Here is a 23580-nt window from a genome sequence, read left to right as displayed (position 1 = left end):
TCATGACCTGAGCTGAAATCAGGAGTTTGACACTAAACTGACTGAGCCACCCCAAGTTGCCCCACTATCTGGTCTTTTACAGAAAGTCTGCTGACCCCTGATTTAGAGTGAGAGTCCCTGAAATAATCCAGTATGTTAGTTTTCAGATAAATTTCTGTGTAGTGGGTCTACCTATTCTAACAAACCAACAATGATGCAATGAAAATGTTAGCTGCTCTCCCCATCCCCCACCTGGTGCTTCCAAGTCTGTGCCTTCAGAGCACCTCTTCTGTCAGTCTCCAGGCAGAAAGGCTCAATCTGAGTTGTGGTCTTCACCTTCTTCTCTGGCAGGTTAACAGTGTCAAAATGAGGCAAAGGAAGTGCCTTAAACTTAGGCACCTAACAGAAAAGAAAACACAAGATTTAAGATCCTAAGGTCTCTCTAGCCAGAAAGCAAGAGTTACTCCAGAGTATGTGGATGAATCCGAAATACAGAAAAGGCCAGTTTTTAAAGCAGTATGGTATGTATAGCAGAAAGAGTAAGCGTTTCAAAAGGAAATCTAGGTTATCCTCCCAATATTGCCAATAGCTAGCAACATGATCACAGGCAAGTCACTTAATCTCCTTGTGCCAGAAGGGTTATTAAAAACTTGCCCTATTTATACTTCATAAGGTTCTTAGAGGGATCAAAGGAAGTCAGTGATTTTATAGCTAGAAGTGTAACATAAAAGATTATCTGTGACAGATCAAAGAATAGTATTATGTACTTGTAGAAATGGAAACACCTACCTCCCCTTTCTGCAGTTCTTTTATTTTCTTCTCCTTCTGTAACTGACGTTCTTTGTCTCGAGAATCAAAAGAGAAAGGGCATATTTCCACAGTTCTTGCCTCTGGGATTTGGGGCTTAAAAGGCACCCCGTAATGTGGCACAGGTTGCGCTCTTATCACTACCGGCTCCTCCTCTTCCTAAAGGAAAAACCATAGTTTAGACATAAGCTCTATCTCACCTCTTCAGAATGTGGGTGTCCAAAGACAGTACTTGAGAGAAATCATTAATTAAGGCAAGTCACTCAACCTTCTAGGTGTCTTTGCTTCCTTTTCTACCAAAGAGGATAATACCTAAGTCATCTACCACTTCATAGGAGTGAGACCAGTGTGAAAGCATTTGATAAAGGACTAACACAATTACTCTGGAAGGATCTAAAGGGAGGCTGTAAAACCGAAATGAGATCAAACAATGTGAACAAAATAAAGAACAGAGGAGAGGTACTACCTAAGCATATACCTTGGCCTCTTCTTTGACCCAGCCTCCAGACTCCACTAAAACATGTGACTGGGAGTTAATGGTTGCCAAACCCAGAATAGGACCAAGTAAGTTGTTTGGGTTCAAGCTGGTAACATAAGATTACGGTGTATTTTAGTTTCAAATGAACCTATAAAAAGGTTTATGCTTGAGATCTGCTATAGAATTACCCTAACTCTGGATATTTATAGATAAAATGGGAGATGTAACAAGAAACTAGCCTGATCAATGACAGTTTATGTATTCCAATTTCATGAACTATCACCACACAGTAACCTTAGCAACCCTTGGGTTAGTGGAGATCAGACAGGGTGGATATAACTGCTCAGTGTGAATTTTAAAAGTCCCTCACTGAATGGTGACAATAGCTTAGGCAAAATAAAATATAGGGCTTATCAACTTTTGATCCAAGTTATGACAGGTTGATTTTCAAAGCTACCGAAATGGATAAGCATCCAATTAGTTGTATAACCAGTCACTACTGAAGGCCAGAAGATTCATACCCTTACCAACTACTTTGTTCTTGGGGGAGCAAAAAAGATGACCAAATGTTCATATACCCGCTGTTAAAGACAGCTCCAGATGAGAGTGACTGCCTTTGAATTCCATTAAGCTTAAGAAAGAAGAAAGCTTAAATTAAATTGATAAAGTAGAAGGAAGAAAACTCCCTCTATCCCAGGGAATCACCTCATCTTCTTTGGTGGGCATTCGGATTCTGTTCTTCAGTGCAAAGGCCGGTGACTTGGGGACAGTGATTGGAAGTACTTTCTTCTCAGGAACACCCTACAAGGAGTAAGCAATTCAATTAGACATCCCAGGACAATCTCTACTATGCTGTGTGATAAGATCAAATCCCTCTCGGAGACCCTGGGTGGCTCAGTTGGTTAAGCATTGGCCTTTGGCTAAGGGCATGATCCCAGGGTCCTGGGATCAAGTCCCATGTTGGGCTCTCTGCTCAGTGGGGCGTCTCCTTCTCCTTCTCCCTGACACTCCCCCTGCTTGTGCTCTCTCTGTCAAATAAATAAAAATCCTAAAAAAAAAAAAAAGATCAAATCCCTCTATTAAAGGGATTTAATTAAAGGGGAGTTCATATACCAGGAACCAAAAAAAGTCTAGTACTTTATTTAGTATATTGCTGTTTACCCGCCTAATGAAACACAGTAGCATTCTAATGGTAGATTACCATACAGAAGAGCAGCGAATAAGAAGGGCATGGCTTGTAAAAATAGGATTCATCACAATCTTTTTTGGTGCTTATGAAAAAAAGAAAACAAATTAATGTCGATTAATTTTATTATTTTATTTTATTTTATTTTATTGTTTCTCTCCCTTTCTATACTCTAATCCCTCAAAACCAAAAAAATAAAAAATTAAAAAAGACTTCCAAATGCATTTAGGATCAGAATAGATACTGTCCACTTTCTTAAACCTATTCCTCACACAACTCTATAATGAGAACTTATGTTCAAAAACATCACCCTCAGGCTGCCTGGCTGGCTCAGTTGGTAGAACACGTGACTCCTAATTTCCAGTCTGAGCCCCATGCTGGGTGTAGAGATTACTTAAAATAAAATCTGAGGGGTGTCTAGGTGGTTCAGTTGGTTAAGCAAATGCCTTTGGCTTAGGTCATGATCCTGGAGTCCTAGGATCAAGTCCCACATTGGGCTCTCTGCTCAGCAGGGAGTCTGCTTCTCCCTCTGACCTCTCCTCTCTCATGCTTGCTCTGTCAAATAAATAAATAAAATCTTTAAAAAAAGAAAAGAAAATCTTTTAAAAAATAGGGAAATGGGAAAAAGTATGGGCAAGAGCTAAATTTTCTTCTGCCAAACAAACAACAAAAACAAACAGTTCACAAAGATACACAAGAGACTCGATCTCAATAATTTTTAAAAATATAAATTAAATCAGGTTATTCTTCACTTATAAGACTGAGTAATATTTGAAGGACTGATTGATACCAGTGTTGCCACATATGAAAGAGAAGTCAGCACTCACATACAGTTGGGTCATAAATTGGTACACATTGGGGAATTACCTGTTCAATTTTTTTTTTTAAGATTTTATTTATTTGACAGGGAGAGAGAGAGCACAAGAGAGCGAGAAAGGATATGCACAAGCAGGGGGAGGTGGGGGGAGCAAGAGAGGGAGAAGCAAGCTTTCTGCTTGGGACCCTGGGATCACAACCTGAGCCAAAGACAGATGCTTAACTGACTGAGCCACCCAGGCCCACCCCCACTTTTTTTTTTTTTTAAAGATTTATTTATTTGACAGAGATAGAGACAGCAAAAGAGGGAATACATGCAGGGGGAGTGGGAGAGGGAGAAGCAGACTTCCTGCTGAGCAGGGAGCCTGATGTGGGGCCGGATCCCGACCCTGGAATCATGACCTGAGCCAAAGGCAGATGCTCAATGACGAGCCACCCAGGTGCCCCTACCTATTAAATTTTTAAATGGTCATACTCTTTCACCCAATATTCCACCTCTAGTATTGGATCTCTAGTTTAGTTTTTGTTTTTAGGCATTATTTCAATATACTTTTTAAAAGAATAAAAAATTACAAATAGCTCAATTGTTTATCAAAAAGTATTGGTTAACTCCTTTTTTAAATTTTGGTGCATCCATACAAAAGAATATTATACAGCTATAAAGAACAATTAAATATATCTTTATTACTGACATACTACAGTGTTTATAATATTGAAGGGAGAGGGACAAGTTGCTAAAATAGAGAATATTAATTTTTTGTTTTAAAAATATATATAATTAAGCATAGAAAATAAAATCTGGGTTAACTTTTATACCTCTTTGAGAGTAGATTAAGGGAAGAGATGAATTTTCTATATTCCATAATTCTCATACATTCAACTACTCTGAAGATTTTTCCCGTCATGATTCCAAAACACTGCCAACATTTTAAATCCTTGCAGGCTGAGTTACATGTACCATACTGTGCATATCATTCAGGACTAACACATTTTACAAAGTTGTTCCATAAGCACTTTCTGATTCTCGTAGAATTCATACTCTATCACAAATCTGCCAATTAATCCTAACTAAAAAGGGGTATCTCTTGGGCTTTTTTGAATGAAGTATTATGACCAGATCAATTTAAAAAAAAATAAAAATAGGGACGCCTGGGTGGCTCAATTGGTTAAGCGGCTGCCTTCGGCTCAGGTCATGATCCCAGGGTCCTGGGATTGAGTCCCACATCAAGTCCCTCAGCTCCTTGCTGAGCAAGGAGCCTGCTTCCCCCTCTGCCTCTGCCTGCCACTCTGTCTGCCTGTGCTCACTTGCTCTCTCTCTCTCTCTCTGACAAATAAATAAATAAAATCTTAAAAAAAATAAATAAAAATAAAAACTGCAGCATTATTTACAACAGCCAAACCATGGAAGCAGCCCAAATATCCACTGCTAGATAAGTGGCTAAGAAAGATGGGGCGTGTGTGTGTGTGCACACATGTGCACACACACACACCCCAATACCAATGGCATATTATTCAGCCATTACAAAACAAATGAAATCTTGCCATTTATAACAATACAGATGGAACCAGAGAGTAGAGTGCGAAACAAAATAAGTCCGTCAGAGAAAGACAAATACCATATGATTTCACTCATATGCATTATTTAAAAATCAAATGAGCAAAGGGAAAAAAGAGAGACAAAGAGAAACTAAGAAACAGATTCTCCACTATAGAGAACATACTGATGGTTCCTGGACAGGAAGTGAGGGGGTGGGGGGATGGGAGAAATAGGGGATGGGGGTTAAAGAGTATACTTATCATGATGAAAAAATAAAATAAAATGATAAAATTCAAACCTTTATGTGTTATATTTGCATGTGTATGCTGTGTCCATCTGCCCTCTATTCTTCCTTCTCTTCACTCTTCACCACCATACACAGGCCACACCACTGATTACCTCTACCATTCCACTAGCCTTATAATAGTCCTCCAGCTTCTCATCTCACTCCTCCAATTCATCTTCTATATATAGTCAGAATTACTTGTCTAAGACACATTGGATCACATAACTTCCTGACTTAAAAAGTTCTTTCATTGCTCCTCTGCTACCTACAATAGTATAACAAATTCCTTGCCATGAAGTACAAGGTACCTCATAATACGGTGCCCTGCCTGACTGTTCAGCCTTATCTCTTGTCCCTTTCTACAGCTCACCCTCCAACCACTACGAACTACTGGCAGTTGCCAAAATGTTAACGCTGGTTCTCTCCATACCTTTATTTGTGTTCTCTTTGAAATCTTTCTTAGCCATTTATCCCAGCTGCTTGGAAGCTCCTAAACCTTCTTTTTAAGCCTCTATTGAAGCATCTCTTTTTTTAATAAAGGCTTTCAACTGATCTCTCCACTCCCAGAACCTATGAAATAACCCCTCTTTCCCTGTATGTAGTTCCAGGACAGTACATAAAAAACTTCACAGCACTGTGCATTCAGATGTTCAACGCCTGCCAGCCTTCAAGAGTGGGGACTGTTATTCCATTAATCTTAGTACCTAACAAAGACTTTGGCAAGTATAAAGCATTCAGTATATGTTCATTGAATATAGTAAAAATGAATAACAGAATTTGTACCTTGGACTCTTGAGCTCCCAATTTATACCTTGGGAGAGAGAGTTCTCTTTAATCCCTACAATGCTCTAACTGCTTAAAACATGTTTGGAATGTCTTTCTTGGAGTGGCCTTCAAAGCTCATTTTTAAGCAATGCAAGGCAGTCGGTCAATATTTACTTTTTTTAATTAAGCAAAATTATTTTCAGCTCTTTTATCCTGGACTACTTAGTTTTAGTTGCAAATGATTCAGATTAGCTCTTAAAGGAAAAGTAATCTTTAAAATATGAACATTTGCCACTGCTGAAGAGATCCAAGACTGTGCCAGACTCGAAGATAAGTGGCTTTTCCAAAATGCTTTGTATAATGAGGACCAGTCATTGAAAAGAATTTATACCCTGCCAAGATAACCACTGTAAAGAAAATGCTCATTCTGCTGCAGAAGCTGTTTTCTAAAGAAAGCCAGGATCACTAGGAATAGTGAAATCCCATAGAGCAGAAATTAAAATGAAAGTGACAAAAGCCCGTGAAATGGGTTTTCAATGCTAACCATAAAACAAGCAAGAGCCTGTTGTTCTACAGGTAGCTACCAGCCTCTTGAGAGAACACTCAGAGCATGTGGGAGTGGGAAGAACATGAAGCAAGGCTCAGAGGTTGGTTCTAGTCCTTCTCTGATTCTAATCTGTGTAACCTGGAGCTCATTAGAGAGCCTTCTAGGCCTTGGGTTTTTGGCTGTTTCCTTATTTTTTTAGGATTTTATTTATTTATTAGAGAGAGAGTGTAACTGAAAGAGCAGAAACAGGGGGAGCAGCAGAAGGAGAGAAGCAGACTTCCTGCTGAGCAGGAACCCCCCCCCCATATGGGGTTCAATTTTAGGACCCTGACATCATGACCTGAGCCAAAGACAGATGCTTAACTAAATGAGCCACCCCCATACCCCAATTTGTTTGTTTATTTAAGATTTATTTTGGGGCGGGGCAGGGGAGAGAGTGTGTGTGTGTGTGTGTGAGTGGGGGAGGAGCAGGAGAGAGGGAGAAGCAGACTCCCTGCTGAGTGTGGAGCCCAGTGCAGAGTCTGTCCCAGGACTCTGAAATCATGATCTATGCCAAAGTCAAGACACTTAACCGACTGAGCCATGCTGCTCATTTCTTTTCATAAATAAATTTCTTTTCATAAAATAATAGAAATAAATACCTAAGGATTCATTTAGTTCCAAAATAATCCCTCTTTTCCTTTCTTCCCCTCTCTGCATTCACCTGACAGAGATGTACATTTTAAAATAGCAATAGAAACCTCTAACAAATAAGCCACAAAAGAGCTATCTATGAATAGGCTCACTCCTCACTGATTGGAGGAGAGGAAAAGGTGATTGATAAATACCAACTCTGTAGCAGTGACCCACCTACACCCCATCTCTATTGCCTTCAACGCTAACTTAGGGACTCAAATCAGAAATTTTTAAAAAACAGGGGTACCCAGGCTGAATACTGGGTTTTTAAAAACAGAAGACTTCTTGTTTACTATTTTAAATTTTCCTAGTTGTAAGCTACTTGAGGGCAGGGATGTTGCCATTTACATTCCTTTGCATTCTCCACAGGACCTACAAAAAGTAATAATTAGTTCGATGAACCCATGTTGATTGACAGTACTGTACTCATGTGTCTATATATCAATCTGCTCTACCAAACTATGAAAACTGTGAGGATGAGTGCTGTGATTTCCCCATCTCTGAATTCCCAGTACCTCACACAGCCAGGGCCTGTGCATTTCAGCTGGTACTATCACTCACTCAGTTACCCACTAGTGGAGTGCTTCTGCAGCGACATCAGGTGCAGGGGATACAAAACTGAGTGAGACAAATGTACACAGTCCCTGCTTTCAGGGAGCTCACATTCTAGTGGAGGAAAAGAGATAATGAAAAGGTAACAAATCAGGTATTCCCTGATTTTCAAAAGTGCTCTGAAGAAACCTAGCAGAATGCGCAGCTAAAGAATAATGGGGGCTGGGTTTGGGGTCGGGGGACTCCTAATGGGAATTTCCAGGAAGACAGCTCTAAAGAAGTGATGGGTGGTTAGAAGTGGGTAATGTGGTGGACAGATGGCGGATTTAGGGAAAGCAGCCCAGGATGGGGGAGGGGGGTGTTAGGGGTGAGCATTTCTCCCTACGGCAGGATAGGCCCCCAAATGCCCTGGGACAAGAGCAGTTAGGAAATTACTGTGAAGCAATGTTATCTCGGGAGCATGGGGAAAAAAAAAAAAAGCCTGCTGGTCTCCCCAAGTCATCCCTGAAATACTGCTGCTAAAATTACTCACTGGCCTCACCGACACCACATCCACCTCTGTGGTGCCCCAGCTCCCCACTAGATGTCGGCACCAAGTTCACATTTCACACCCTAGAGCTCAAAGTTTTCATCACTCCACCTCTGCCCCAAGTGTGCTTTTTTCATCTCTGCCTCATGGCCCACTGCTATGCAAGCCAATCTCTCATCAGCCCCGTTGTCTCCTTGCCACCTACCAACTACAAGTTTAAGAGCACAAGAAATACCATAAGGACATGCGGAAGGAACTTCAGTACCAGAAGGACATGGATGAAAAAAAAACAGTGACAAACAGACAAGCAGGCTCCTCTGTTCTGCTAGAAGAGTCAAGAACTAGAAGTTATGGGACCTAATCTCAATTCTGCCACCAACTTTTAAATACATGAGCAAGCCACATTCCCCTTTCAAAGCCTCCCTTTCTAAAAAAATGAGGAGGGTAAGAGAGAATGCACCTAATGTCTCCTACACTTTGCTTCTCTAGAAACCAACACTTGAAGTAAAGTCACCAGAAATTTTTAAAGGGAGAACTACAAACAGCCAGTGTCAAACTCAAAAACTGAGATTGCTAAAATAAACAATGGTAAGTCAGCACTGTGGAAGAATATAGTGCTCGAGGAGATGACAGGTTCAAATCCTGGCTCTGCATACTAGATACCTCCTAATGTCTCTTCCTCATCTAAAAAACAGGGCTAAAAATAAAACCTATCTCTTAAGAATTGTTTCAAGAAATAAGTACGATAATCTACATAGAACACTCGGTATGAGGTAAGCATGCGATAAAATGACAGTTATTACTATTAACAACATGACTGCTTACTGTGTGTCAGACACGAAGTTCTCACTGGGGCTCTCTCTAATCTATGCTGCACATAACAAATCAAAACTCCAGGGGTGGGGCCCAGGAATCTGTTTATGTAATAAGATCCCCAGAGGATTCTGAGAACCAGCGGGATTTGGCAAACACTTCCCTGGAACACACCACATCAATTCGGTTGCATCTTACTTACTTGCCTAGTGCGTTGCTGATCTGCTTATCCAGAACTCTCAACAACGCATAACCTGGTACAAGGGTCCTCTAAGATCTCACTGAACTCTTACTGAACTCTAGGCACCCCTCCACATGTACCACTTCACCCTAGCATGTCCAAAGGAAAACAAACTGCCAGCCTGATTTCCTAAATCAGCATTTCTAAAAATTAAGACAGATAATATGGAAGAGGATGTTAGGTGGGATGCACCCTACTTTTTTAATGCTCACATATTTCCTAAGACATTTCCATTTAAAAAGGTACCTTCTATTTTAATATAAGAGCACAGATCCTGAAACCATACTACCTAGTATTTATCCCACATCTGCCATTGGTTAGTTTACGATCTTGGGCAAGTTATTTAATCTCTGTATTTCCTAACTATAAAATAGATTAATAATAAGACCTATAGTGTTTACCTCATAGGGTTATTATGAAAATTATAAGTTATTATACAAATTGAAGAACTTAAGACTAAAACTTGGGGGGCGCCTGCATGGCTCAGTGGGTTAAATCCTCTGCCTTCAGTTCAGGTCATGATCTCAGGGTCCTGGGATCGAGCCCCGCATCGGGCTCTCTGCTCAGCAGGGAGCCAGCTTCCCCCCCCTCTCTCTGCCTGCCTCTCTGCCTACTTGTGATTTCTCTCTCTCTGTCAAATAAATAAATAAAATCTTTAAAAAAAACAAAAACTAAACTAAACCTTGGCACGTAATAAGCTTTATCTATTAGCTATTATTATTGTTATTCATGGCAAAAAATACTGGTTTTCCATTTACATAGTGATTTAATGTTCCCTTTAAATTACTTTAAAAATGAGTTCTTTTTAATACATAGTCAGGGGCACCTAGGTGGCTCCGTCAGTTAATCATCTGCCTTCAGCTCAGATCATGATCCCAGCCTCCTGGGACTGAGCCCTGCACTGGGCTCCCTGCTCAGCAGGGAGTTTGCTTCTCCCTCCCCCTCTCTTCCCTCCCACCCCTGCTCTTGCACTCTGCTCTTTCTTTCAAATGAATAAATAAAATATTTTTTTTCTTAAAGATTTTATTTATTTGAGAGAGAGAGAGCACAAGAAGAGGAGTTGGGGGGTGGAGAGGCAGAAGCAGGCTCCCCAACGAGCAGGGATGCCCATGCGGGGCTCAATTCCAGGACCCTGGGATCATGACCTGAGCCAAAGGCAGCCGCTTAATCGACTGGGTCACCCAGGTGCTGCTGAATAAATAAAATCTTAAAAAAAAAAAGAGGGACGCCTAAGTGGCTTATGTCATATGTTCCCTCCTCCACAAAGCATTCCCTGAACCTTCTGTCTGGAAGAAATCATTATCTCCCTTGAATTCCTACAGTACTTTTAACTGTCACCTCTCTTAGAACACTTCTAATTTTATATTATTTATACATATGTTGTCTCCCTTACTTGACTTTAAGTTTCCTGAGAGTAAAATCCACTTCTGATCTGTCTCTATCACCTATAGCTCCTAATACAATGCCCTGATTGTAGCATCTGCTCAAACATTTGTGAACATGTAGATAGATAATCTGGTCCCGAGCAGGACGTTTCTGCCAGTGTGCAGAACCCCAAGCATTCTTACCACAACATCTTCCAAAATTTTAGTAGGGCAAGGTCTGGAATGAAATTCAAAGTGTTCATCTTCCGATTTCTTCTTTGACTCCCGTTCCTGGATTCTTTTCTCAATTTCCAAATCAAAGCCAACAGGCTGAGTGGGTGGCTTCACAGGAGGTTTCTTGGGCAAGATGGGCCCACCTTCAAGAATTCTGGGATCGAGTTCCCGTGCTTTGAATTTGTATCTGTAAGATGAGAGTTTAAATGACAAACACACACACACACACACACACACACACACACTGTTAATAAAAGCTACACAAACAACAAAGTAGGCCAAAACAAAAAAATAGTAATTATGATGATTATTCAAGCACAGCAAAATTCGACTCTCTCCATAGCCATTGTCTCTACCTCCAGAGCAAAGAATAAAGGAACCAGTCCTAACATTCCCTCTGCTTTAAAGATTGGGGTTTCTCAGGGCGCCTAGGTGGCTCAGTGGGTTAAAGCCTCTGCCTTTGGTTCAGGTCATGATCCCAGAGTCTTAGGATCAAGCAGTCCTGGGATCAAGCCCTGAATCCGGCTCTCTGCTCGGCAGGGAGTCTGCTTCCTTCTTTCTGCCTGCCTCTGCCTACTTGTGCACTCTCTCTGTCAAATAAAAAAATAAAATCTTGGGGTGCCTGGTGGCTCAGTGGGTTAAAGCCTCTACCTTCAGCTCAGGTCATGATCTCAGGGTCCTGGGATCGAGCTCCATATCAGGCTGTCTGCTCAGCAGGGAGCCTGCTTCCCCCTCTCTCTCTGCCTGCCTCTCTGCCTACTTGTGGCCTCTCTGCCTACTTGTGATCTCTCTCTCTGTCAAATAAATAAATAAAATCTTAAAAAAAAAAAAAGATTGGGGTTTCTCTACCCAGAGGAAGCTGCCCCTCCTCAAAGTACAAAAAGGAATGAAAGCAGAAGACAGGAGACAAACTCCAGTGCTAACCACATTATGTTGTAGTTTTCTCCACCAACAATAGCTCTAATGAGCCCTTGGGTAGCCATAAAGGGTGAGATTTGCTTAAATGAAGCTCAGAGGACACTCCTTAATTGGAATCCTGAGTAAGTTCTCCCACCCCAACCTCTGCATTTGTTTTTTTAACCAGCTTATACTCCAGGATATCTCTATATTCCCGCTTCTAATTTTTTAATTATTGAGGCAGGAGCACAGACTGTAGAGAGCCTGTAACTCAAATGCCATTAAAAAAAAAAAAAAAAAATCCAATGGCAAGAAAATCAGCAACTATCCCCATTATAGAACCGAAAAGAAAGCAGATACTTAGAACTCTTCCTCAAATACTGCCGATGGGACTTACTGTTGCAGTTTCTCGAGTTCCTCTGCCTCCTGATCCGCTGCACTTTTGCAGGTCACAGGCCTTGTGCGCTGTTTGGTTTGCAGCACAGGAGTCTGTGGGTCTCTGGATAGCTTGACCGCAGCAGATTTGGAGGGTAACAGAACTGTAAAGCAAGATCATAGACATTCATCTAGCTCTATGAGACTGTGTTTTCTGTAGGTGCTGACTCAGTTAGGTAGCGCGTAATGCCAGATCAGAGCGGCGGCCCTCCACACTCAGCTCAGCTCATGTCAGTCAACCTGACAAACATGCAGCACCTTCTTGCCTGTCACTTTTTACTGAGGGGTATGATGAAGGCCGTCTTTGGGTAAACTCTATCATTTTCTGAACTTAAAATCCACTTGTGTCTGATGGACTCATCACTGCCTACACATGTACCAGTTTTCTATTGATAATGCCAATACTTTGGTTCTTATCAACACATAAGATTTTTGCTTATTCCAGCTTTAAAATAAAGCCTTTCTAAAGATCAAGTATTAACTCCCAATTTTGTCAATTCCCTTAAAGCAACTATATCAAAAAACCAAGAACACCTCTCACAGAAAGTCAAATAGAGAAAGTAAAAAAAAAAAAATATATATGTCAAAGCATCAATCTTAAGACCGTCACTATCATTCATAGAAAACACTGATTCGCCTGACCAGGGCAAACTTGTCAATTTTCATAATTATGTAGAATGAATCCTTTACTTTAGATCTGATCACCTAATGGCAGGAGATACAAACCAAATCTATTTATTTTAGAAATAAGCCAGTCTTCAAGTATATATACAGCCATTATTTCTAACTATATAAAGCTTTAAATAAAAATTGCAGAAAATACACCAAACACAAAAATAAACTCAAAATTGATTAAGGACCTAAATGTCAGATCTGAAATCATAAATATCCTAGAAGAGAGCATAGGCAGTAATTTCTCTGACATTGGCCGCAGCAACATTTTTCTAGATATGTCACCTGCGTCAAGGAAATAAGAGCAAAAATAAACTACTGGGACTACATCACAGTAAAAAGATTTTGGACAGTAAAGGAAACAACAAAACTAAAAGACGACCTAGGAAAGGGATAAGATATTTGCAAACAACATATCCAACAAAGGGTTAGTATCCAAAATATATAAAGAACTTATACAACTCAACACCAGAAAACCCCAAATAATCTAATTTAGAAATGGGCAGAAGACATGAACAGACATTTCTCCAAAGAAGACATAAAAATGGCCAACAGACACATGAAAAGATGTTCAACATTACTCATCATCAGGAAAATGCAAATCAAAACCACAATGAGATTACCTCAAACCTATCAGAATTGCTAGAATCAACAACATAAGATGGGGCACCTGGGTGGCTCAGTTGGTTCAGCGTCTGCATTTGGCTCAGATCATGATGCCAGGGTTCTGGGATTGAGCCCCATATCAGGCTCCCTGCTCAGTGGGGAGTCTGCTCATCTCCCTCTCCCTCTGCCCCTACGTCTACTCATGTTCTCTCTATCTACCTCTCTCTCTCTGATAAATAAATCTTAAAAAAACAAAACAAAACAAAAAACAACACAAAAGAAACATGTGCTGGCAAGGATGTGAAGAAAAAGGAACACTCCCACACTGTTGGTGGGAGTGCAAACTAGTGCAGCCACTGCGAAAAATAGTAAGGAGCTTCCTCAGAAAATTAAAAATAGAACTACCACATGATCCAGTAATTCCACTACTGGGTATTTACCCAAAGAATACAAAAACACTAATTCAAAAAGATATGTGCACCCTATGTTTACTGTAGCATTATTTACAATAGCCAAATTATGGAAGCAGCCCAAGTGTCCATCAATAGACGAATAGATAACATAATATACATGTGTAATGTAATGATCTATTTATCTCTCTCACTGAGTCACCAAGTCCATTTTATTCACTGCTGTACCCCCTACACCCAACAATGTCTGGTTTGTAGTGGTAACCACGCAATCCTGAATGAATGGGATACTTTCATTTTCTATAGGTCACTAGCTGTACTGTGACACTGACACATGGCGAAGGTATAATCCCTGGCCAATTACTGATCAGGAGGATCAAGGTGGTTGATGGGTATAAGTAACAGATAGCCAGGGTAGGGCGCAAGAGTGCAGAGATGCTCAATGGTACATGTGTTGGCGGCATATAGGCACATGCCATACTGTAGTTTGAAAGCTAGGATTTCAACAAAAGGCAAATTTGTATAAGCAAAGGGAATTCTAGGGGAGGCTATAACATTGGTATAAAACTTACTATCATCCTTCCTGCTCCTCAAGTGATATCTGTTAGGGGTTCGTTTATGAAAGGCTTCGACCTGCTGTGCAAGGGGCACGTACGTAGAAGCTGTTTCGTCAAATGTTCTTTTCTTTCCTTGGGACAGGTTGAAAGGCTTAATAATGGTGCATCCCTTTGTTACTCTGGCCTGTAAAGAAAGAAGTTATTCTCCCAATGAAGTGTTATAGAAAAGCTCAGATCTCCCACAAGCCGCATATTTAGCTCAGAGGATCAAAAGAAAAAAGGCCTGTGGTGAAGCCAAGATTATTATTCTTAAATTTGTCAGTTCTTGAGCAAGAGTTAAAACTAGTCCATTCCCATCTTTTAAAAAAGGGAGAAAGGACGTAGCGCTTAACAAATGATCTGTTCTGCAATAGTAAATAAAGTGATTTTTCCCAAGCATGTCAATGTTTTAAAGCCAGCAAGAACAAGTCTTCTAAGAATTAGAAGGAAAAAAAAAAGCCGCAAAAGTATTGTCCTCATCCCCAATCTCGTTAAGAAAAAGCTGATTTGGGTTCTGGGTCTTTATCAGGCTAGAGAGCTGCCTGAATCAGAATCTCTGCAGATATCTTCCCCAAAACTAAGAGATGAAGAAGCCTAGTCCTTGGGTGACTGATTTTCATAAAACTGATCTCTGATTGGAAATAAAACTCTTTAAGGATTGATATCTCAAAGGAAGAAGCATAATCCCAGAGTCTGAGACTGCAAAGGACTGATTTCAACAAGCAATAATGCCCACCGCAAATGGATGTAGAAATTCTTATTACTTTTCACTTATTCTTTTTCACTTAGGATTCTTACTGCTTCTGTTAGGTATGAGTGATCTGCCCCAACACCATTTTTCCCCATAAGCCCTGTCATATATTCTACACAACTCTGTAGATTTAAGTTTTGTGTTTTTTTTCCCCCAAGAATTTTATAAAGCACAAACTGCAACAAGCTGGGACCTATAATTTGCCACACATAATTATTTTATGTGCTTTATGTACATTCTCAATTCAATTTTCACAGCAACTTCCTAAGATGCTTCCCAGAAAAACAGAGCGATTTCTCTAAGATCATACATAGCAAACAGGGTAAAGTGAGGATTTAGATCTATCTTAACTCAAAAACATGCTTCTCTCAATTATATTATTAGAAGTAGTGACCCAACTACTACACCTGAAATCCTTGCTAAGTTAGTATAAGAATATCCACTGAGCCCATCAACTTACAGGAGAAGGAGGATGTTTTCGCAGTTCAGATGTAAAATTCACTTCCTTATATTCCTCTTGATTCTTAGGATGTTGTTTGATTCGCTCATCTGTGCGGAAGTGGAAGTCAACTGATTTGGTTACTTGGCTCACTGATTTCTTCACAGGTTGCCCTGAGTGAAAAGCAGAGTAAAACACACAGGTAACACTAAGAATAGAGAGTATCAGTAAATCTCCTTTATCTAATCCTTTTGGTATTTCTATCACCATGGATCTAACTTTGTTTGCTCTCTACACATCACCCAAACCTTGAAACAGTCCTCAGAGACACTACTGTATGTGCCTCATTCACGGAGTACTCTTGATTTGAGGACCTCGGGTCGGATGCAGATTGCAAAAAGGTGGCACAAGGGGAAAAGAATCCCAACCCCCAGGTGTGGTCATAGCTCTGGAGATGCACAGTAACTGGAATTCTTTTGACAGGAAAAGCTATAGATTGACTAGAAAAGCATACTTAACTAAACCTATCTAAGAGGGAAACCCTATAAACTCCAGGGGTGCTTTTTCAACCCCGTAAGCAGGGCTTTATAGCTTTGACCTCCACCAATAATAACTCTATTTAAAGGCAAAGCAGAGCTCTGACCCCTTGGATCCCTCAGTCCTGCTTTCCCTCTGTAGCTACAATTGGATTCACTCAGCTTTCTTTTCCTGTCTAGGATTAAAATGGGAACACAACAACAAAAAACTGGCCTGCCCAATGGCTTTATCTTCTGTCTCAGTCCTAATCCCTTCTTTTTCTAATACAAAGAAAAAGAATTAGGAAGAAAAAGGAGGGAGGAATTAATTTTACTTAAAGAAATGAGGGAAGGTCTCATGGAAAAAGGCCTCAAATGATGGCTGTGAGTCCTGTAATTAATTAGAGGCAGAGAAGAAGAGTGCACTCTAAGAAAGGCCCGGTGTATGTAATACTTTTTTTTTTTTTAAGTAAACGCTTTGCCCAACTTGGGGGTTGAACTTATGACCCCAAGACCAAGAATCACATGCCCTATTGACTGAGCCAGCCAGGGCCCTGGTCCAATGTATATAGAACATTCTAGGGAATGGTCATGGGGATATAAAGGAAACCAGCTTTCTAATAAACATTATCTTTTTCTACTGACTACTAACCAAGGACACCTTTTTGCCTTTAGAAACTTCAAAAACCCTACGAAGATAATGAGAAGCACCCCTCATAAATCAGACTGAACAAGAGCCAAGCTGACCTATTCCGGCAAGAGCAAGTTTCTTGAATTCTTCATTCTTTTTCCGCATCTCCACCACTTCCTGTTGCATTTTCATTCTCTTCTCCAACTCTTGCTCCTCAGTACTTTTTAGAATCTTCTGCCTAAGGGCAAATCAGTAATAGAAATAAGAGGAGAGAAGAAAGAGGCTCATGATTCAAAATCGTATAAAGGTATTACATAGATTTGATTTTTAACCTGTGATAAGATAATCAGCAAAACCAAAAAGTATTCTCATAAATTGATATTGACTTAATTATGCAACACTATGAAAGAAAACCTGATTCACAATTTATATCAAAATATTGAAAATTTCTCAAAACAACAGCTAAAATAGACTATAGAAGATAATACAAAGGACTCATAAATTTGACTATACAGTGATTAGCTTTTAGGCCACAAGAAAAGGCAAGATTAAAATGCCAGTAGAAAAATAAAAAATAAAAAAATTTAAAAAAATAAAATACCAGTAGAATTGGGAAGTATTTGCAAGAAATATGACAAAAGTCTACATAAAATACACACTGTGATTAAGAGAGGACAGACTTAGGAGAAAAACCAACCAGAGCTCAAATCCCTACCCTGTCATTTCATTTTCTGCCCATGTGATCTTTAGAAAATTATTTAATCCCTCTGAGCCTCAGTTACCTCTACTGTAAAATGAAGAATATAATTATTTATCCTCATAGAATATTTGTGACTATTAAATCGGATATTTCTGAAGTACCTAACACATAGTAGAAATTCAATTTAGAGTAGCCATTCTAAGCAATGAAAGTATCACTAAGACCACTTATAGATAAACAGAAAAGGAAACAGACAATTTACCCAAGAGGAAATATGCAAAATACATTTACATATCACATAAGAGAAAATATGTTTATAATAACAGTAATACAATCCTGTCAGTAATCAAATAAAAATTAAAATAAGTTCATGCCATCAACATTATATCAATTAAATTTGAAACAATTTTAAATGTAAAAAAACAAGTTCGATGTGGATGAGAGTACAAGGAAACAAAAATATTCATCCAGAGCTGATGGCACTGTAAATTCATACATATCTGTTTCGAAATAAAATTTGTGGGCCACCTGGGTGGCTCAGTCAGTTGGATGTCTGATTTTCGACTTTGGCTCAGTTCATATCAGTGTTGTGAGATCAAGCCCGCAACAGGCTCTGTGCCGGGGCAGGGAGTCTGCTTAAGATTCTCTATCTCCCCCGCTTCCTCAAACCCTCCTCCCTCTAAAATATATATATGTATTAAAAAATAAAGTCAAAATTAAAAAAAGAAACCAGGGCGCCTGGGTGGCTCAGCGGGTTAAGCCGCTGCCTTCCGCTCGGGTCGCGATCTCAGGGTCCTGGGATCAAGTCCCATATCGGGCTCTCTGCTCTCTCTCTCTCTCTGCCTGCCTCTCTCTCCATCTACTTGTGATCTCTGTCAAATAAATAAATAAAGTCTTTAAAATAAAAAAAATTAAAAAAAAAAGAAACCAAATTGGTAATTAATATCAATAGCCATAATACTAGTCATACCCTATAATCAAGGAATTTCTCTTTCTTTAGCCTAAAGAGACTACTCAAAGAAAAGTCCCTGCCACTAAAGATGTTTGCTGATTATTTATAATGGAAAAACTGGTAACTGCATTTTCAACAGGAAATAGTTAAATATAATTTGATAGACTATTAACTATTAAAAAAGGATAAATGTGAAGAATTTATGGTAGTACAGGAAAAAAAAAATGAAATAGTCTCATGGCAAGCAAGGAAAATAGAATCCAAAGTTGTATGTACACTAATTTTTTTTTAAAGATTTTATTTATTTATTTGACAGAGAGAGAGATCACAAGTAGGCAGAGAAGCAGGCAGAGAGGGGGAAGCAGGCTCCCTGCTGGGCAGAGAGCCCGAGAGCTCTCAGGGCTTGATCCCAAGACCCTGAGACCATGACCTGAGCTGAAGGCAGAGGCTTAACCCACTGAGCCACTCAGGTGCTCCTGTACACTGATTGTGAAAATATATTTTTTGCTTGAGTAAAGACCAGAAGGGAGCTTGGCAAAATTAGAACTGTTCAATTCAGGTAGTAAGAACCTTTAATTTTTCCTTTTATATTTATTTTAATTTGCTTTTTAAAAAAATATTCTTTTTTAAAATTTAATTCAATTAGTCAATATATAGTGCATCGTTAATTTTTGATGTAATGTCCAGTGATTCACTGTTACATATAAACATCCAGTGTTCATCACATCACGTGCCCTCCTTAATCCCCATCACTCAGTTACCCCATCCCCCCACCCACTTCCCTTTCCATAACGTTCAGTTTGTTTCCCAGATTAATTTGCTTTTAAAGTATATTTTTCTCAACTTTTAAGATGAGCATCCCCAAGATATAAAACAATTCACCTCACCATAGTTATAGCTTTATGAATTTCCCAAGTTCAATGTGCTCCAGACCGCAGATATACCTACTTACAATTTTACTCTATTGACTCTTAAAGTTTAAATTCAGGAAAGAAGCATACCTCACAGGTTGTATACAAGACACAGTATGTCTGCCCTTGGCTTTCTCTGGGGAAGACTCGTGTTTTTCTGATGTATCTTGGTGAGCACTGCCTTCTTCCTCTTCTTCTGGCTTCTTTTTGTTGTTAGAACTTTAGTTTAAAAGGACAAAAAAAACCTCTCAATTCACTAAAGCATGCCCTGCTGTACCCTCCTCCCCAAAACTACCACAAACGGCTTAAATTTTCTCATTCTTTAGGACAACAAGCATGTCTCACCCGCAAGATTCTTCCAATAGCACCATTGATCCTATGTACCAATGGATACAATGGGTAAACTTTGAGAACACCAATAGAAGTCAAGGTGAGAATTGTCTGATGATGGTTCAGGAGCGTGGGGAGGGATTCCAATGGCTCATTATCAAATGCACAAATGGCAAATAGCTAATTGCCTTCCCAATACCTACTCTACTTTCTTTCTTATTAACAGAACTCCAATTTTGTTTGGGGCAGCAATATCCAAAGGCAAAAGCACTATATTTGTTTCAACAGCCTCTCTTGCAATGAGGAAGAATCCAAGTGATCCAGTAAGATAACTGAAGTATAAGCAGGGTTTCTGGAAATTTTTCACTTCTGTGATATAGGTGCTGCCCTTCTTCCTTTGCCATACCCTCCTTCTTCTCTTGAACGTGGATGTTATACTTAGAAACATAGCAGCTATCTTATGACAATGCCGTAACAAGCACAAGGCAGAAGCTAAGAAACAGAGCTGCCATCTTGAGTAACAAGTATGAAAAAAGCTAACGCAGAGATGTTGTCTGGCATTGTTCAGTCACTAAACCAAAGCCAACAGCAACTTCTCTGAAGCAAATAAATCACTAGTCCTTAAACTACTCTAGCTGAATAGGCTATTACTTAGAGCAAAATACATTCCTAACTGATAAAAAATAAGAATAAGCACCATTGCTATGAACCATGGAAGCAAGCAGGAGTAAAACCGATGCCAACTGAGAGAAGCTGTGGCTACTTACACTTTCATTTTTTTGGAAGGTGGAATTTCACTGATGATTACAGGAGTAGCACATCTCTTGGCTTTCATTTTTGCATGATGTTTTTCTTTCTGTTCCAGATCTTTCTGAGCAGAGAGTCTAGTAGATCTTCTATGATATAGGAATTGACAAAATTTATCTGAAATGAATACATCTACTACAGATATGCAATTATGCCCCACAAATGTGAAAGTATGTCAAATTGCCGAGGGCTACAGAGAGTTTAATGGTATTATTTCCACTCTAAAAACCTAATCTCTTCTTGTCTTACTGATAGCTTTTGAAATTTCATCATAAAATGTTGGTACTTATATGTAGCCAATTTTTTTTAAGGTACTGGTAATCACCTAGTACCATTCTGTCCTTTTATAGGTAAAAGTCAACAAAGATTAGGTGACTTGACCCTGCTACATAGCTAATTGCTGTCAGACCTGACATTTGAGGTCAGGTATCCTGGTAATTGACTAAGGTGAATATTTTCTCCTCTTTTTTTTTTTAGCCACACTCCCCCTTTCTGGTAAAATATACCATATACCAAAAAAGAGCACAAAACAAAAATTAAGTTAAATGATTACAAAGTGGAAAAAAAAAAGGTTACAAAGTGAAGACTCATGAAATCACCACCCAGGTTAAGAAACAGAACACTGGGGGCGCCTGGGTGGCTCAGTGGGTTGAAGCCTCTGCCTTTGGCTCAGGTCATGATCCCAGGGTCGTGGGATCGAGCCCCGCATCGGGCTCTCTGCTCAGCGGGGAGCCTGCTTCCCCTCTCTCTCTCTGCCTGCCTCTCTACTTGTGATTTCTGTCTCAAATAAATAAATAAAATAAAATAAAATAAAGAAAAAAAAGAAACAGAACACTGGCAGCAGCTACTATCTGACTTGTTTTATAGTTATCATTACTTTTTCTTTATTGTTTTGCCATTTAGTATGCATTTCCATAAACATGGCACATTAGTTTGGAAAGAAAACAAAATACAAAGAATAACAACAACAAAGAAAACCCCTTTAGATAATAGAATCAGACTACTACATGTATTTATTTCTGTCTGGTTTGTTTCACTCAACATTATGTTTGTGACAATCAACCACTATAATTTATATAGCTTTAATTCAGTGATTTTCAATGCTTATATAACAGTCACTGCAGTAATGTACCACTATTTATCCAGATTACTGCCAAGTTTCATATATGTCTCCATGTGCACATGTTGCTGTTGGGTGTAAGTTGTAAGATTGTTAGGCCAGAGGGCATTGGTTATATCAACTAAAGCTGTTTTCCAAAGTGCTTGTACCAATCTATGCTTACCTTAGCAAGTCTATATTATAGTCTGCACTGCTCTACACACTCCTGAACACTTGGTATTTTCAGATGAGTTAATTTAGCTGGTATTGAGTAAAATCTCATTGTGAGGGTGGTTTTTTTTTTTTAAAGATTTTATTTGACAGAGAGAGAGTGTAAGTGAGCATGAGCAGAGGGGAAAAGCAAGGGGAGAGGGAGAAGCAGACTCACAGCTTATCAGGGTTCCATGCGGGGCTCCATTCCAGGACCTGAGCCAAAAGCACACACTTAACCAACTGAGCCACCCAGGTGCCCCTCATTGTGGTTTTAATTTGCTTTTCTCTGATTACCAATGAGATAGAGCAACTTTTCATATGTTTACTGGCCATTTGGATATCCTCTTTGATAAAGTGCTAGTTCAAGTCTCTTCTTTGTTTTCCACTGGGTGGTCAATCCTTTCCTGATCAGTAGGAATTCTTTACATACTATGAATATAAGCTCTTTGGTAGGTTTTATGTGTTAGATGTATCTTCTTCCACTCTGGAGGATGGCTTTTCACTCTCTTTATGGTATCATTTGATTAGATAAATATCTCAAGTACATCAATAGCCCTCCCCATTATGCTTTTCTGTATACTATTTAAAAAAAAAAAAACCTTCCCTTATTCCAAGATCATAAAGATATTCTCCTTTACTTCCTTATAGGAGCTTTAGCTTTCATATTTAGATCTACAATTCCACATAGAATTGACTGTTTTGGGGTACCTGGCTGGCTCAGTCAGGAACATGAAACTCTTGATTCAGGGGGTTGTGGGTTTGGGCATCATATTGGGTCTAGAGTTTACTTAAATAAAGAAATAAACTTGAAAGAATTAACTTTTATATGGAGTGAGGTAGGGACCAAGTTTCATTCTATCTATCTGGATATCCACTAGTCAAGCATTGTTTGTTAAGGGGGGAAGGGAGCACTACTTCCCACAGATCTGTGGTAACATCTTTGTCATATATCATGTTCATATATGGGAAGGTGAATTTTTGTTTGATTCCACTGGGCTCACTAATCCTTGAGTATTATCATAAAGTTTTAATTATTGAAGCTTCATAATAATATGCCTTTCTATATACTAGACACACTTCAAAAGTATCTAGCTATTCTCAGACCTTTGCATTTCTCAAAAATTTTTAGCATCAATTTATCAAAGTCCAAAGTGAAAACCATTGGGATTTTAACGGATATTGCATTGAATCTATAGATAACTTAGGGAGAATTAACATCTTTACAATACTGAGTCTCCCAATCCATAAATATGGTATGCCCTGCCATTTGTTTAGATCTTATTTAATTTCTCTTTTCTTTTTCGAAGCACTTTCTTTATAAAAGTCCTTAATTATAAAGACATTATTACATATTCAGAATTTTATGCTACTACATAGAGTCACAATTTTTAAAATCTTTATCATGGAGAATATCAAGCATATTTTAAATACAAAGAGAATAATATAGTAAACTACTAAGTACTCATCATTCAGTTTCAGAAATTATCAACTCATAGCCAATCATGTATCAGTTTTCCCTCCATCCATTCTCCTGGATTTTCAAGCAATTCCTACTAACGGTCTATCTTTCATCTGCAAATATTTCATATTAATCACTAAAAGAAAGTACTCATAAAAAAATATATGGAGGGGCATCTGGGTGGGTGGCTCAGCTGTTTAGCCTTTGGCTCAGGTCATGATCTCAGAGTTCTGAGATAGAGCCCCACTTGGCTCCCTGCTCAGCAGTGAGTCTGTTTCTCCCTCTCCCTCTGTGATCTCTCTCACTCTCTCTCAAATAAAAATCTTTTAAAAAAAATAATACATGGGG

At 39.2% G+C, this 23580-nt stretch overlaps 1 protein-coding gene across 6 annotated transcripts in view; it reads right to left on the bottom strand.

Moving 5' to 3' along the window:
• TPX2 (TPX2 microtubule nucleation factor) overlaps window positions 1-23580 on the bottom strand; it is a 59151-nt gene that overhangs the window by 8012 nt on the left and 27559 nt on the right. For all 6 annotated transcript variants that reach the window (XM_045084029.1, XM_045084034.1, XM_045084030.1 and 3 more), the window contains exons 5-14: window positions 20422-20550; window positions 19415-19543; window positions 16878-16999; window positions 15637-15788; window positions 14402-14570; window positions 12104-12245; window positions 10780-10996; window positions 1970-2065; window positions 769-945; window positions 232-378 (exon numbers count right to left, since the gene is read on the bottom strand). In XM_045084029.1, the coding sequence (XP_044939964.1) occupies window positions 232-378; window positions 769-945; window positions 1970-2065; window positions 10780-10996; window positions 12104-12245; window positions 14402-14570; window positions 15637-15788; window positions 16878-16999; window positions 19415-19543; window positions 20422-20550 (1480 nt within the window). The remainder of the gene's footprint in view (window positions 1-231; window positions 379-768; window positions 946-1969; window positions 2066-10779; window positions 10997-12103; window positions 12246-14401; window positions 14571-15636; window positions 15789-16877; window positions 17000-19414; window positions 19544-20421; window positions 20551-23580) is intronic.

This window comes from Mustela putorius, unplaced genomic scaffold (genome assembly GCF_011764305.1).
Source record: "Mustela putorius furo isolate JIRA1106 unplaced genomic scaffold, ASM1176430v1.1 tig00000743_pilon_pilon_pilon, whole genome shotgun sequence".
In the NCBI taxonomy this organism is placed as follows: Eukaryota; Metazoa; Chordata; class Mammalia; order Carnivora; family Mustelidae; genus Mustela; species Mustela putorius.
The sequence above is the reverse complement of the archived record's forward strand: the minus strand, read 5'-3'. Positions and strand labels throughout refer to the sequence as shown.